At 31.9% G+C, this 12,914-nt stretch overlaps 1 protein-coding gene across 1 annotated transcript; it reads right to left on the bottom strand.

Moving 5' to 3' along the window:
• Nucleotides 1-200: 200 nt before the first annotated feature.
• On the bottom strand, nucleotides 201-7,979 carry LOC120072799 (exocyst complex component EXO70A1). Its single transcript, XM_039025306.1, has 11 exons — nucleotides 7,653-7,979; nucleotides 7,285-7,380; nucleotides 5,774-5,979; nucleotides 4,692-4,934; nucleotides 3,749-3,887; nucleotides 3,442-3,654; nucleotides 2,619-2,824; nucleotides 1,924-2,121; nucleotides 1,739-1,838; nucleotides 695-933; nucleotides 201-603 (listed from the first exon to the last, which is right to left on the bottom strand). Exons 1-11 carry the CDS (start codon nucleotides 7,809-7,811, stop codon nucleotides 486-488), a joined length of 1,917 nt encoding a protein of 638 aa, XP_038881234.1. The 5' UTR covers nucleotides 7,812-7,979; the 3' UTR covers nucleotides 201-485.
• Between the last annotated feature and the right edge of the window lie 4,935 nt (nucleotides 7,980-12,914).

The raw sequence follows: 12,914 nt of genomic DNA, 5'->3' as shown, positions 1-12,914 counted from the left end.
ATTACATCCTATTTAGTTTGATGATACAAGTCTTTCATTTCCTTCAGCCATATTATAAATTTTGGTTAACTTTTTTGCCCTGTAGTCCAAGCAACCTTAAGACATATGAAGAAAGTGTGGCTAAGCTCAAGCGATTAGAATTTTTCTTCTACATTGACATGAATTATTACGGTTCTGAAAAAATCTAGAGATACAATTAATAAACACAACTTTGAATAGTTTCCTATGTACTACTATAAGTTAAGAGGCAGGATCGAGAGAGTAAATTGACATATACACAACAAGACCATTAAGAAAAAATCTGGCTGCCTGCAATAGGAAGGACTTATCATACTGCTAGCAACTGCGCTAAGAGCATGTAAATGTGGAAAATATCCGCAAATGGAAGACAGAATCAAATGATACAATTTGTAGAGAAGAAAAGAACGGGGAGGGGGGAGTACCTGCTCTAACTTTGTCCATTTACAGAGCATTTTGAGAAGCTACTAGCGCTTTTGCTCACTGAATGTCTTGCCCTCGAAAAATTCATTTAGCATGCGCTCGAGATCCTCGGGTGAATATCTGATATATTTTTGAGGATTTTTCCCATTCTCAATCATAGGCCTGTTGCACATGTATGTAGTTTACACATAAATATACACAATTTTATACATTAAAGTTTGATTATTTTAAAGTGAAGTAATGAGAAACATGCCCGAAACGCTTGATGAAGGATCGGTAGGCAGGCAATAAAACTTCAGCAACTGCCAACCTCAACGACTCCCGCAACTCACTGTCAGGAACTGTCCACTGAGATTGCCGTTGATGAAGTTCTTCAAATTGGATGTTAAAAGTCTTAAACCTATCTTTCACCATAGCTCTTGAAAGTCCACTGCTACCATCTCCCGAAGCACCACCACTACCTGAGGCCTGAACTGTAAGGCACTGCAAAATCTGCAAACAAGAAACAAAAATCTTAGTATGCTAACCAGTTCTTGGTTTTCTTGGAACTTATATAGAAAATACCGAGAAAAAGCTAATATGTTATCCATGATCTTCACAGTCCCTAGAAAAAGTTTCATAATTGGCATTTTAAGGTTCCCTCTGGACCTTATTAAATGAGATATTGTACAATGACAAATGTGAGTCATGAACGTTATTTGGCCCATCCTAATGTAAATAAGAGACATCATATTAATGTGCTGGCTCTCCAGATGGCATTCCAAAGAAAAATGAAGAATATAGAGAAACATTGGCCGAGTGAAGCAAATTTGTTTCGATTACAAAGAGACATCAAGAGCCTGATGCATGGATCACTAAAAAGGTATGACAGAATAGCCATTAAGTCCTTGAACAAGGAAAATAAACCAACTTTATCACCAACTTGGTTGCAAGTTCTTGATGTCATCCTTGACATAAAAAAGATCATATCATACACTTCACAGACAGTTCCAATATGGATAGGACTTTCTCTAACTTTAGCCCTTAGACTGATCTATTGTCAGCATTAGAAGAGAAAACCAAAAGTAAAAGATTGAAACTAAAATTAATTTCACAAACAGATTTACAGTACAATAACTAAAAGAACAAGTTTAACATATTTAGGCAACAGAGTATAACGGTTATGTTCAATACACCATAGAACATAAATTTCTGTTTGACTATTGGAACTTTGGGGCAGCAATTTAAGTGCGGAAATAGATTCAATAATCAAGAGATTGAGTTTGAGTTCCCTTTGAAAGAATTGAGTGAACCAAACCTTGGCCCAAGAAATCCGCTTGTATTGATTTGCATGCTGCTGCACAATCCTTCGATGTATCTGCACCCAGTCATCACCCAACAAATCCTTTGCCTCCGATCTGAGAACTTAATAGAACAAACCATTACCAATAATAATAAGATAAATCTTAATCTTTTGATGTACAAGCCAAATATACCACGAACCTCCGGACGGATCTCACTATATAGTGAATATTGTTCATCAGAAATAATTGAGTTAGTGCAGGATCCCTATATTGCTTAGATTTCCCATCAAGATTAGTCTGAAGGGCCTGCATGATTCTTGTGGTTACCACTGCTATCTGAGCATCTGGATCACTAGCGTCAAAATCTTGGAATAGCTGCTTCAGAGTAGATTGGTAGCTGTACATTTTATGTTGTTTATGAGAAACGTAGTTTGTAGCTATAGGGTATGAATAGGATATAAAAACAAGTAAAACAACAGACACGTAATTGCCAGGAGATCATATGAAAAGGGCCAATCAGCCATAATGAAGGATTTATAAATTATAACATGTATCAAAACTCATTTCTTATGTTCAAAGGACCCAACAACAAGGAGGGTGAAAAAAAAAGAGAAAAAGAGAGCCAGAGAAGTTCTTTTGGAGATCATCTACGAACTAAAACAAAATGTTTCAGAGCAGAAAAATAGGCAATAGTTTGAGGTAATAACATCAATTGTAAAGATGATTGAGAAAGGGCATGCACTTCAAGAAAATTGGAGGACGTATAATGCAGGTGTTGTTACATGGTATGTCAGGGATGTGGGCCGTAGTTTTTTTTTTTTTTTTTTTGGGGGGGGGGGGGGAAGGAATATGACAAGAAATGTTGATGTGGAAGCCACAGAAAGTATAACTTACTCAAACAAAAACTTGACGTAATTTATCACATAACTAGTCAAGGGATGAACAGTCCCATCAAGAACAGCAGTTTTTGTGGCATCTTTTTCTACGGCTTCTTCAAAATCAACAAAGGTCTCTTGAGCTGTCTCGGCAAGGCGTGTTGTTAAGCTCAATGCAGAATCCCGCATTTCAACGCATGCTTTACTTCCAAAAAGTGTTTCAATCTGCTCTTAGCACCCCATCAAAAAGAAAAATGAAAGGTAAAAGGGCACATATTAGTGTTTGCAAGTTGCACTGTTGGAAATATTTTTTTGGTCTTCTCACAAACAAAAGCATAAGAATCTGACATCAATTTACTGTAGCAAATACAGTATTTAATAAGTCGGGTACATTCAGATTCCAATAGTTCATTTTAACTTAATGTTACAAACCCATAAAAATATGTAATACAGCAATCTCAACCATCAAAAAAGACGGATTATATGCTCAAAAGTGAATCGGCAGTTTTACACTCGGGTAAAAGTGTAGTAGACATACAAAAAAAGGAGTAAAATAAATCATCATGCACATCATTAACTAACAGAAGATGCTTGGATCACTTTAAAGTTTCCCACAAATAAAGATAAAGATTGGACCCTAGTATTCCTAGCATTCTACAGTTTTACTCCTAACTATTTTATACATATATATAAAATCTGAAGTAAACAAACCAAATGAGAGGGAAAATGTAAAATGTAAATATAAAGAGGGAAAGAGGACTTGAATAAATAGATGGGGACTTGTTGCTTTGCAGTCTTGTTATTTGAACACCTAAGATAAACTACCAAAGAAGAAGAAGAACCTCAGACTGCAGTTCTCGCATTATTTCATACATGTCTAAAAGAACAAACAATTTTTCTGGAGATCTCTTGCTTCTGGCAATTGCCTCTCCAAAACTTAGTAGCACTGACACACTGTTTGAAGTCACATCAGCGAAGCATTGGTCCTGGAGAGAGTCTGCACCGTCAAAAATTTGATCACAGATTTTCCTTTCCCCAGCAAACAGCAATTTGACCTTTTTCAACAGGGTAAAAAGTTGGGAAAACAATCAAAATAGGACTGAGAATAGAATGATTAAATAACCACAACCAAATATGACACATCCTTACAGCAATGCGCATGTAATGTATCCAGTTACCAATCTTAGCTTCAAGAGCCTCCCACTGCATTTTCTGGACATCATCCTTGGTAAGCCTCTCAACACCTAATTTCCTAAGACTCTGTTCTAAAACTGAAGAGCGAGTATCCCTGATATAAAAAGAAATAATTTATTCCATCGATCCATATTTTGAAGGGCTGAATAGAAAGTAACAGTATAAGAGAAGTGAGATGCATCATTTTTAAGCAAACGATGTTTAAACATTTTATCATTCCTTGAACAGCTATTGACTGATTTGTTCTCAACCAGTACTCAAATATCATTACTTTATCTAAAAACATGTAAAATACAGAGTTTCAAGTTGGTAGTCAGCGACTAAGCAACTTAGCATCATCAACATATTCTCATAGAAATCTATAAACCTACAACTTGTATATTACACAAAGGAAAAGGAAAGTCTTTTTTGGAAGGGAAAGTTATGTAAGGTACCTAGATAAGTATATCATAATGGTATTAGTAAGGGGCATAAGGGTAATTAGATAAGAAGTTAGTTTCCTTATAAATAGAGAGAGGATGAGTGAATGAAGGTAAGCATTAGTTGAGTGGTTTAAGGCTTGAGTTAGTATGCTCACGAGGGAGGTTCCCAAGTACCTTGAACTTGGTTTATCTTGTATTTCTTCATCTTTAAATTTCAATATATTCAGATCTTATAGCAGTTAGTTAGTATCCTAACAATTGTATCAACTAATGCCTACCTTCACTCACTCATCCTCTCTGTATTTATAACAAGATACAGTAACTAACTTCCTACCTAATTAATTTATTTTTATGCCTCTTACTAATACCATACTAACATACTTTTCTATGTACTTTACAAGTTACAGGAGAGACAACCCTCATATTGAACAAACTAGTACTCAAAACGTTTAGTCAAACACCATCAGAGGTGATACCTGTATATTCTAAACAGTTGCTGCTGATGACCAGCCAGAATCATTTGTTGAGCCAAATCATGCAACAACGGAAGAACCCTGGGTGGAATAAGAGTTGGAGGAACGAAGATGGCAGCTTCTAAGCTTTTGTTCTGATGGTCAGAATTATTTTTGCTACCACTATCCCCATGCTGCACAGATGCTGATGATGGACGCAAAGAGTTGGGGAGGCAATCGAACAGACGATCAGGTTCCACTGGCTTACTGTAATCATGATAAGTCCACATTCATTGTGCTTGTATATCGATTAATAGTACAACGTGGCTCAAAAATCTTGCGTTTAATTAAAACAATTGCCTAGCTTTTCTACAAGTCTAATTATGATAGGAAGACAGCAAATCTGAATAACAAAATATTGTAAGCTCAATATAACAACCTAAGGATGGAATAACATTTTAGAATGTTGGGTTGACCAAGGTGACCATAGCAATAAATCCTTTGTTTATTTATCAAAGGCTTTCTTCCTGGGCTCGGGTTTTGACTCCAAACACATAGTTGATTTCAGGAAGCTGGTAACCTCTCCTCCTAACCTAACTTGCCAAAAATTCCACACCCCTAACCACATTCGCGAGTCTATATTAATTTAATGCCATCTTTCCCCCATGCATGATACAACACGTTGCACGACTAATAGAGATTAAATTCCCTTTTTTGCCCTTTCTCTCAGATGTATTTACTATCGAAGGCCTCATATCTTCATTCTAATAGAAATTACAAAAACAAACATCTGTTCTATGGAACCACAAATCCGAGCAAAATAAAAGCAATTATGAAAAATGTTAACCAACCATAAGTTGACCAGATGATTCTTACTTTAAATCAGAAGCAAGGACATTTACAACTTTTTTGTTATGGAGCAACTTTTCAAACCTTAAACTGAACAAAAATTTCTCTAAGAAAGTAAAAGAGGAAGTCTATTCAACTTGGTGATTACGTGAAAACAAAGATTCAAAAGATTATTTAAAAAAAATGAATTAAAATAGTTAGAACAGCCACAAAGTACAGTTATCCATAAAAAGCATTAAAAAATATAGAAAACAAACCTGTAATTTGTTAAAAGCTGTCTGAACTCATCTTCCAACTTTGAAATGGCTTTAACAAGCAAGTTGCTTGTGTGGGTAAGAATAGCATCGTTACATTTGAAAATTTTGTTCCCAGTAAAGTAGCAATTTGTGCTTCGTAATTGATCAATTGCTTCCAAGTACATTTCTAAGTCCTCATGTGGCCCCCTGAGTATTTTAGCCTCGGCCTATATTTTTCATTTGAAGTAATGTTATCGTCTAGAGACGGACAATCATGTTGCATAAACTGAAAATAGTGACAATAATAGTTTTCAAAGAAAAATATGAAACCAAAGAAATAGGAACTCTGTGCCACTTAGTGACCCAAATGCTAACACTAAAAATTCCCTGGTCAAACTACCAAAAACCGCCAACTGCTAACAGTCTTTCTTACATAATAAAATACCATTAAGAAGGAGAGCCATGTTGCGAGATGGGCAAACAAACAAGCTGTCGATATGATTAAAATAATGCAACAGAGACATGTTTATAGTTATTAAAAATAGTGACACATATGATTTAGGTTAGTTCTACTGCCTAAACTTAAATTTAGCAATACTAAAGAATGCCGTGGATATATGTTTTTCACAGGAACATACATAGACACACATGTAAAATAGGTAAATTTACCTCCAACTTGTTTTGTTTCTAATGATCTGGGATAACTTTTCGTCATAAATAGCCAGAAACCCTGGTGAACACCAGGTTTTCATGACTATAAAAGCAATGCACTGCCCGAACCAACTATTTCGCTGCTACTTTTTTCTCTTTGTCTATACCACTTGATGCCAACCCATTTTAGCATGATTAGAGAGAAATATAGCGTGAGAAACAATCCTACAGTCTGAGACAAATGTAAATATGTGGCTCTCTGTGAACCAGAGAAGAATGCACAAGGGGTTTCAATTACATCTTGTGTGTCCCACCGTGCGTTAAATAAAGAAGAACAAAAGAAGTTCCAACTATTTTTGTCCAACATGTGCCTCTAGCATGTTGCGACAAGATTTCTCCAGGTGATTATTATTATTACTATTATTATTTTACTGATACGATTTGTGCTTCCAAGTTGTAGACGTAGTGAAATAGAATTAAAGAGGGGTAGGGCGAAGAAAACTGTCCGGATGATGCAAATGGAAGCTTTAAAAGTACCCAAACAATCTATTGAAGTACCCAAACAATTTGAGACGTGAGGTCACCCTGAAATGCTACTACTAGAACACCAAATTTCATGTAAATTTCCAATACGCCATAATGCACTAAATAAAATAAAAATAAACTCAGCAGAAAACTTATAGTCAATTAAAATCCAATTAGTAGCAAGGCATGATTACGAACATGGCTTGGGGATGATATATTTTATTTCAACTTACTACAATTGTTACAGGACGAAACACATATAATAATAACAAGCAGCAGCAAATCAGAAGCCGCGCCTCTTCTTTCCACAAAATGATCAATAAACAAGAAGGAATGAGAAGGTAAGAGCAATCAACCTTGCGTGTAAGATCAAACTGAGCTAGCATACTTTCTGCAGCCTTCAATGTCTTGTCAATATTCTCATGCGCCCTCCGAATTGAATGAGTTCTTATCTATCCCAAAAAAATCAAAAGAAAATACAAACGAGTATAATCAATAACAGCAATTCTCCGGATTCCTTGAACTCAATCAAACGTATCAACACATCGTCAAGCAGATCTCATAATTAACGGAAAATAGATGGCATGATCATGATAACAATACAAATTCACACACAGTACGAATCATACGAAGAAATTCGCAGAATTCTCAGAACAAATAAACCAAGTCTAACGAATTCAGTTTCCAAATTCTTGAAGCTAAGCAAGGGAGCATGAAAAAGCACCTGAGTAGGACGCATTGCGGTTTCTAGGGCGGAGAGACGGTAGTCGAAAGAGCCAAGAATGGAGACCATGCTCTCGGTGACATTCTGGCTCTTTTGAAGCGACTCTCGGACAAGTGCGGCTCTCTCGGTCAGAATTTCCATGGTCTGTGGAACCCCCATTGGAGATGGAAGTTTTTCCCTCCCAATGTGGTGTGGTATGGGAGAGCGGAGCGTGATCACGACGAAGAAGCCGATTCAGATACAGAATTCAGCCATGCGAAAGCTTCTGTTGCCTTTTTTTCGCCTTTTTCAGGTCTCCCGTCGAAATGCTGGACGAAAAAATGAAGGTGGTTCCGGAAAGCTATTCCTTGTCAGAATATGGGCCCCCTTTATATACTTACGGTCCACCTTAAGTGGGCCCGGTTGAAAATCCCGAAATTTACCCGGAGGAAATCGGTTTTTTTAGTTTAAATACGTACCTTACAATTTTGGTTCTTCTATTTTCTTAAATGTTTATTTTGATACTTGTAATTTCAACTTTAGTTTGTTTTAGATTTTCTACTTTTAAAGGATTTATTTTTATATTTTTAATTTTGATTTATTTTAGTTCTTAAACTTTAAAAAAACATCATTTTAATTCTTTAGAAATAAAGTAAATATGAAAGTTAAATGACCAAAATAATTACTTTTTGAAAGTATATGGACTAAGATGAATTTTTTGAAAGTATAAGTACTAAAATGAACCAAAATTGAAAGTTTAATGATCAAAATGAATATTTTAAAAATATAGAGACTAAAATGAACCAAAATCACAAGTATGAGGACCAAAATAATATTTAAACTTTTTTTAATATAACAGTTTTTTAAACTTATTAAAATAATGTAGTTTCGTATAGAAGTATTCAAATGACCCGACAATCCAAACAACCAAGACTATCCAACCTAAAATGTAAGGGTTGAGTTGGGTTAGTTTTATTCTTGCCTCGGGTTGGGTTAAACTTTTCTTATTTTTGTTGGATTGGTTAAAAAAAATCTAAATTGACCCAACCCAACCGAATTATATACATATTAATAAAAATATATATGACTCATTGTTTAAAGTTTTTTATTACTTTTATATTGATTAACTGTGAATTTTTAATTTCTTTTACAATTGCTATAGTACTTGCTTTGTTTAAAGTTTGTAATAAAAACCATAGATGTTTGGCAGTTAACATTGGCATTTTATGAGATTTTAGTTACTAATCATAGATAAATTTACATATTGTTAATTAAAAAGAAAAAAAAATTATAATCCGATAACCCAACCCGAATTTTAAGGGTTGGGTTGGATGGAAGATTTATTTGGGACTTTTAGGTTATCAACCCAATCAATCCGAATTTTTGGTTGGTCTAAAAACACCCTCAACTCAATCCAACTCAAACCATGTGCACCCAGTTTCAAATAGTATATATATAATAGTTGATAGTGTTTGTAACTTATTATAAAAATATGGTAGTTGTTAAACTGCATATAAAAATATTCGGTTAAAATTATATTTTGTAATTTATTTAATTTAATTCATGTATTTTCAATGGTCTAATTTTAGTCTTTGTACTCTCAATAAATCTTAAATTTAGTCTCACAACTAGTTTATCGTTGATTTTTAAAAGAGAAAAACAATTATGTATTAACATTTGAACCGTAAGATTTGAAAACATATTCACATATTATATTTTTTTTTGCATAAAAAATATTATTATTATTATTTAATTAATTTTATTAAAATTTAATTTAGAAGAATTAAATATAAGACTATTGAAAATATGAGGATAAAAATTAAATAATTAAAAGTATAAGAACTAGACAGAATAAACTTCAAAATATAGAGACGTATATGGTATTATAATCAGCACATTATTATTTCAAATAGCTTGGCGTCTTTTCGTTAAGCGTTTCTTGTCGTCTTCAAGACATGATTTTTGTTGGTGTTTTAAAATTTTGTAGTTTAGCATGGTATTGGGCACTGACTATTTAAAATGCCAATATTTTTATTTTTTTTTTTTTGTAAATTGTTTGAATACTGAAATATTTTTGTAATAAGTATAAGAAAAAAAATATATATATATATATATATATATATAGGCTTCAAAAAATCTAACGTGTGAATGAAAAATATAATGAACATGTGTTAATATTTTTGCCATATGGTTCATTGGATAAGAGTACAAAGTATCGTTTCAAAAGTCAATGTTTTATCCTAACTTCAAATTTGTTCGAAAAATTTTGACTCCCTATTTTTCTTACATTAAATTATAAAAAATATCTATGAACTTTACACTTTGTGTCAAAAATACCTTCAAAATTTCAAATGTTTTAAAAATACTCTTAAACTTTAAAAAATAATTCAAAAAACACCTTTGCCGTTAATTTTGGATAGAAACTGTTAAAATCTTGTTTAAAAAATACTCTAAACTTTCAAAACATTTCAAAAATACTCTCAACTTAATAAAAATTCAAAAATACCTCAACCGTTAGTATCTGAACAAAAACAATTAATTTCTCATGACAAAAATGACTTTAAATTTTTTTAAAAAATGCTCATACTAATCAATTTGTTTGAAGTTTTCTTTTGTTCAAAAAGAACCAATTTTAAAATAAATTTTATAGATATCCTAATTTTTTTCATATAGGTACTCTCATATTTCACTTATTCTAATTGTTAGCTTACACTAATTTTCTCAATAACCAAAACTTTAAGTTAAAACATAAAATGCCACAAAATTTAATAGTAAAATAAAAAATGTATTTGGCTATTGACATACATTCAACTACTAATGTACAATATTGTTAAAATATTTAAGTCTTAAAATTTTGGTGTTTTATTTATTATCTTTATTTTTATTATAGTTCATATACCTTAATTAAAGTGTGCAGTTTTATTTATTTAACCTCTTACTTCCCTTCTTGACACCCATTTTTGTTAACTATTTGCCACTTGTTTATCTAAAATAAATAAATAAATAAAATTTCACTTTAATTAAGACATATGAACTACAAGAAGAAGAAATATAATAAATGAAGTACCACGTGATTTTAAGACTTGAAATATTTTAACAAAATTGTATGTTAGTAGCTGAGTATGTGTTAATAACTAAATACTTTTTTTATTTGATTATTTACCGTTTTGGTATGTTTCAAGAGAAGATTTTTGTTCTGAAATTTTGTGAAATTTTGTGGTATTTTATGTCTTTAACTTAAATTTTTGGTTTTTATCTTGGTTGGTGAGAAAATTGGTGTAAGTTAAGAATTGAAAAATTAAGATAAATATGAGAGTACCTATGTGAAAACAATGACAATGTCTATATAATTTATTTTAAAATTGGTTCTTTTCAAACTTAAGAAAACTTCAAATAAATTGATCAGTATGAGAATTTTTTAATTTTGTTTATTTTTAAAGTCATTTTTGTCACGAGCGAGAAATTAATGGTTTTTGTTCAAATACAAATCGTAAAGGTATTTTTGAAGTTTTATCATGTTAATGGTATTTTTGAAACAAAACTTTAACAGTTTCCATCTAAAACAATAATATTTTTTTAACTTTTTTTAAAAAATTTAAGGATATTCTTGAAACTTTTAAAATTTGATGGACAATTTGTACACAGAATATAAAATTGAGAGGTATTTTTTTATAATTTAACCTTTTTCTCATGCCTCATATTTTCTATGTTGTCACTTACTTTCACACTCCATATGTTTCATCTTGCTCTCATTTTTCTTTTTCAATGACGACCTCTAGCCAAAGCCATCATTGCGACATTGAGGAGAGCGAGAGGCAATGTAAGGAGAAAAGCGAAAAGTTGAAAGAAAAGGGATAGGGAAAACGGGAAGTCAAATAGTAATAATGAAAAGAAAATATAATAAAAATGTCTTGCTAAATACTAGCAAAATGTTAAACAAACTTATTTTGAAAAATCAAGTCAAATTTTCAGTTCGTCATGATTTTTTACGTCATCTATACAAAAAATAGTTATATTTTAAGTTACTCATTTGATTTTTTGAAAATGAGATATATTTACATCTCTCTCCGACTTCTTTGATTATTTTGTTATTTACTTTATAAACATGTTTTCAAAATCTATATCAATTTTTTATAATATTGATAAGATATAACAAAATTTTAGAACTATCAATGATAGACGTTGATAGATTTCTATCAGCGTCTATCATTGTCACTTATAGACACTGTTAGAAGTCTATTAGTGTCTATCAGCCTCTATCATTGATAGTTCTAAAATTTTACTATATTTTGTAAATATTTTGATTTATTTTTTTATATTTAAAAACAGCCTTTTTTATAAATAATATATTTTTTTAATAATTTAATTAAGAATGCATATGTTATTTTTTAAAAAAAAATGTGAAAACCATAGAAAAAAAAGCAGAGGTAAATTTCTCTTAAATGACTTAGATAAATTCTCTTCATTGCTTAATGGAGGTATTCAATTAATGTCAATAGCTTCATTAAAAAAAACAAAAAACAAAAACAAAAACAAAACAAAACAAAAAAAAAACAAAAAAACAAAAACAAAAACAATAGCTAGATCTATATAGGAGGCATTGAATGTTATGAATGTTTTTAACTTCAACTCTTGATCACCTTAAAAGCAGCCTATAGATTGTAATACTCTTAAAAGGGACATTAATTAATGTTGTGATTATTTTTTGAGTTAAAACTCTTTGGGCACCTTAAAATTAGTTGGCTACAACAAAAGTCATGATTTAGGATGTGATTTTGAAGTAACTACTTTTGGAGCATACAAAAGTGGTTGGTATTTGGTAATGTATACTTCAAGTAATTGTCCTTTAGAGCATTAAATTTTCAAGTTATTTGTATATTTATGTCTATCTATATTAAAAGGTGTCAAAAGAATAATATGAAAAGTTGTCAGTTTAGGACATGTACTAGATTAAAGTGTCAAGTCTGGAAAGTTGTTTGATGTGTTGTTATCTATAATATTTGGCATGAGCATAATATGTGTGTTGTCCATAGAGTTACACATTGCACCTTTCCCAGGTAATTAGATTGATTGTTCAGTTTGAGGACTTTATTGTTGTTTTAAGTGGTTTGGGGCTTCTCTTGCGGAAACCCAAATGATTTTTGAAACGTGCTTAAAGTGTGTGTTATTGGCCTCTTATTTATAGTTGTTTTTATTAGATTTAATGTGTTTGCTAGTGGTTTCAGGAAATTATCATGAAAACAAGTGTTGGAAACCAAAAGAACCAAAACCACCAAAATCATT

This window comes from Benincasa hispida, chromosome 3 (genome assembly GCF_009727055.1).
Source record: "Benincasa hispida cultivar B227 chromosome 3, ASM972705v1, whole genome shotgun sequence".
Taxonomy (NCBI): domain Eukaryota; kingdom Viridiplantae; phylum Streptophyta; class Magnoliopsida; order Cucurbitales; family Cucurbitaceae; genus Benincasa; species Benincasa hispida.
The sequence above is the reverse complement of the archived record's forward strand: the minus strand, read 5'-3'. Positions and strand labels throughout refer to the sequence as shown.